General features: G+C 39.8%; 1 protein-coding gene across 1 annotated transcript in view; it reads right to left on the reverse strand.

Annotated features, from left to right (window-relative positions):
* Nucleotides 1–2,500, reverse strand: part of chs1 (chitin synthase 1) — a gene marked incomplete at both ends in the record, with an annotated part of 21,544 nt that overhangs the window by 6,072 nt on the left and 12,972 nt on the right. The window contains 3 exons of the mRNA XM_079997246.1: nt 155–259; nt 784–963; nt 1,847–1,962. Coding sequence (XP_079853372.1) covers nt 155–259; nt 784–963; nt 1,847–1,962 — 401 coding nt within the window. The remainder of the gene's footprint in view (nt 1–154; nt 260–783; nt 964–1,846; nt 1,963–2,500) is intronic.

Here is a 2,500-nt window from a genome sequence, read left to right on the forward strand (position 1 = left end):
TATATTATATTATATTATATTACATTATATTATATTATATTATATTATATTATATTATATTATATTATATTATATTATATTATATTATATTATATTAAAGTATATTATATTTTATAATCTCCATATGCCAGACAACTGTGAAGATGAGACATACTAAACTCCTCAGGGTGAAGCAACGCCGTCACTAGGTACATCACTGTCATTGAAACCAAGAAGATCCCGGTGGGAGTGAGAAACGTTTCCTGAATCACCATATCACCTGGAAAAGAAGGAACACACAAAATTTCCCTTCACAGGCTATTCAATCCGCCATCCCATCCTTAAACCCCCAGTTACGCCTCTTCACCTCTACTTCCTCTCATAACCCATTAATCCATGTATCTTTTTTTAAATTAAACTTGTGTTCTAATGGTGTGGCAGTAATTAATTTAATTCATACTGCACATTTAATTCTTATTTATTTACTTCCTTTATCGAAATCAATACACACAATTCACATATTATGCAGCAACTTTTTGTTTCAGGCAATATTAACCACTTGGCCTTTTTTCATAATAAAAAATCCCTTAATGTGGCATTTTTATTGATTGACAGAAAATAAATGTAAAAATGTCATTGATTGGCTTCACCTTTTTTAATAGCAGTGCAGATAGTGCAGACTTTCTCTCTGTCCTGTGAGCTCTATTCTTCCATACACTTTGAAATCCTCCGATGCGTTGCGTTAAACGTACAGTAAAAAATATCCCACAAGGCAATGAAAAAAGCCCTGTGTTTTTCACCCACCGATGATAGAGAACAAGGAGGCGGTCATGAGGAAGGCGTACAGGATGCTCATGACGGCGGCGATGGTGATCTGGTTGTTGGCTTTGGCGACGAAGCAGACGATCATGTAGAAAACCGGAGGGATGACGGCGATGACGATGGAGAGAGTGCCAGGGATCTTAAACACAAACTGGAAGGCCCCTGGAGGAATGGTGGGGTGCGTGGATCAAAAGAAATCATCACATTTCTGTACGGGGCTCGAATGCATCACAATCAGTTATTTCAAATTTTCATTAAAACGATAAGGAGCTTATTCGGAAAAGCTATATTATTCGATTATACGATGACTATTATGACATGAATCCCTTCTCAAAAGACTTCTTTTTGGTTTGCTTAGTTTGTTTACTTCAACTGCGGGCAAAGTTGACGCCGTCAGAGAGGGAGCGATCGGGGCGGAGAGCCGGCCCGGAGGCGCTATTCATAAAACATTCCGGGCCGAAGTCCTGGACGCCCTCCCCTAACAACCGATTGTTGCCAACGCTCCATTACCGTAATACCCGAAGGCGGGGGACAAAAAAATCCCGGTATCCCTCCTATTCCGGCCCCCCTGTTACTAACTGATGAGTGGGCATTATTCAGAAATGACTGACCGCTGTTTACCGCTGTTGACCAATCAGAATTGAGTATTCAACGGAGCCGTGTAATGATAGTATGTCAATCGTTTCTGTGACTATTCACATCGTTGGCCTGAAGTGCAGTAAGAAAGAGCAGAATTGACTTTTTGACATTGTTCATATTGTAAAAACAAGCTTGTGATTGGGAAGGTTGCCATTTTGAAAGCACACAAAAAGTTAATGCAGGAAGAACACGAGAGAGGCCAAAAGCAAATGCAAATAATCTCCTACTCACCAACTCCTCCATGTGCAGGGAGCGGGAGTTAAGCTGATTGGCGATTGAAAGACAACAGAGAAGAAAGAGAAAGAGTCAGCCAGCGTCCGCCCCTGCGATCATCGAAGGCACCACTGACGGATCGAAGCGCAGAGGAGCTGCACAGAGAAGAGGAACATGGCGCGGCGCCACCTACCTGCGATCATCAGAGTGACGGACGCCGGTCCCAGGATGGAGGAACCCACGGTGAACATCTGGTAGAAGATGTACAACCTGGAGATCGATATGTTCCTCTTCACCGTCGACGGACCACTGGGAGGAAATGTCCAAAGGGGAAGTACAATCGTCATCAATCGACGCAATGAAAACATCAGTTCTAACTTTCACCGTTACATTTGTAACAGGACATTACAATCTGGAGCTAATTATTATATGATGCATGCAAATTATGGGGATTATGCACGGATATAAGGTGCTCCCCTCTACTCAACACGTTCTCAAGGGCAAATTTCAGAATTCTACCACAAACTGCGGTGGGCGTGCACTTAACGCATCTACTAAGTTAAGTGAAATCTGGATAGATTCTAGACAGAATTTTTAACAAATATTTAAGAACAGCATCTTAACTATTACCATGGGTCAAATAAATAACATGTAAGGATAAGGATAAGAGTGTTTTTGTTTACTCGCTCATTAAAAAAGCAGTATTCTATATTTCATACGATGATAATCATATAGTTATTACTAATAATTATAACAATTAGTTGTATATGAATAATGTATTAAATAATGTATGTAAGATATATATAATATGAATATATATATGAATGTATATATTAATAATCAATAG

The sequence above is a fragment of the Zeus faber genome, assembly GCF_960531495.2.
Source record: "Zeus faber genome assembly, chromosome: 3".
NCBI classification, from domain to species: Eukaryota; Metazoa; Chordata; class Actinopteri; order Zeiformes; family Zeidae; genus Zeus; species Zeus faber.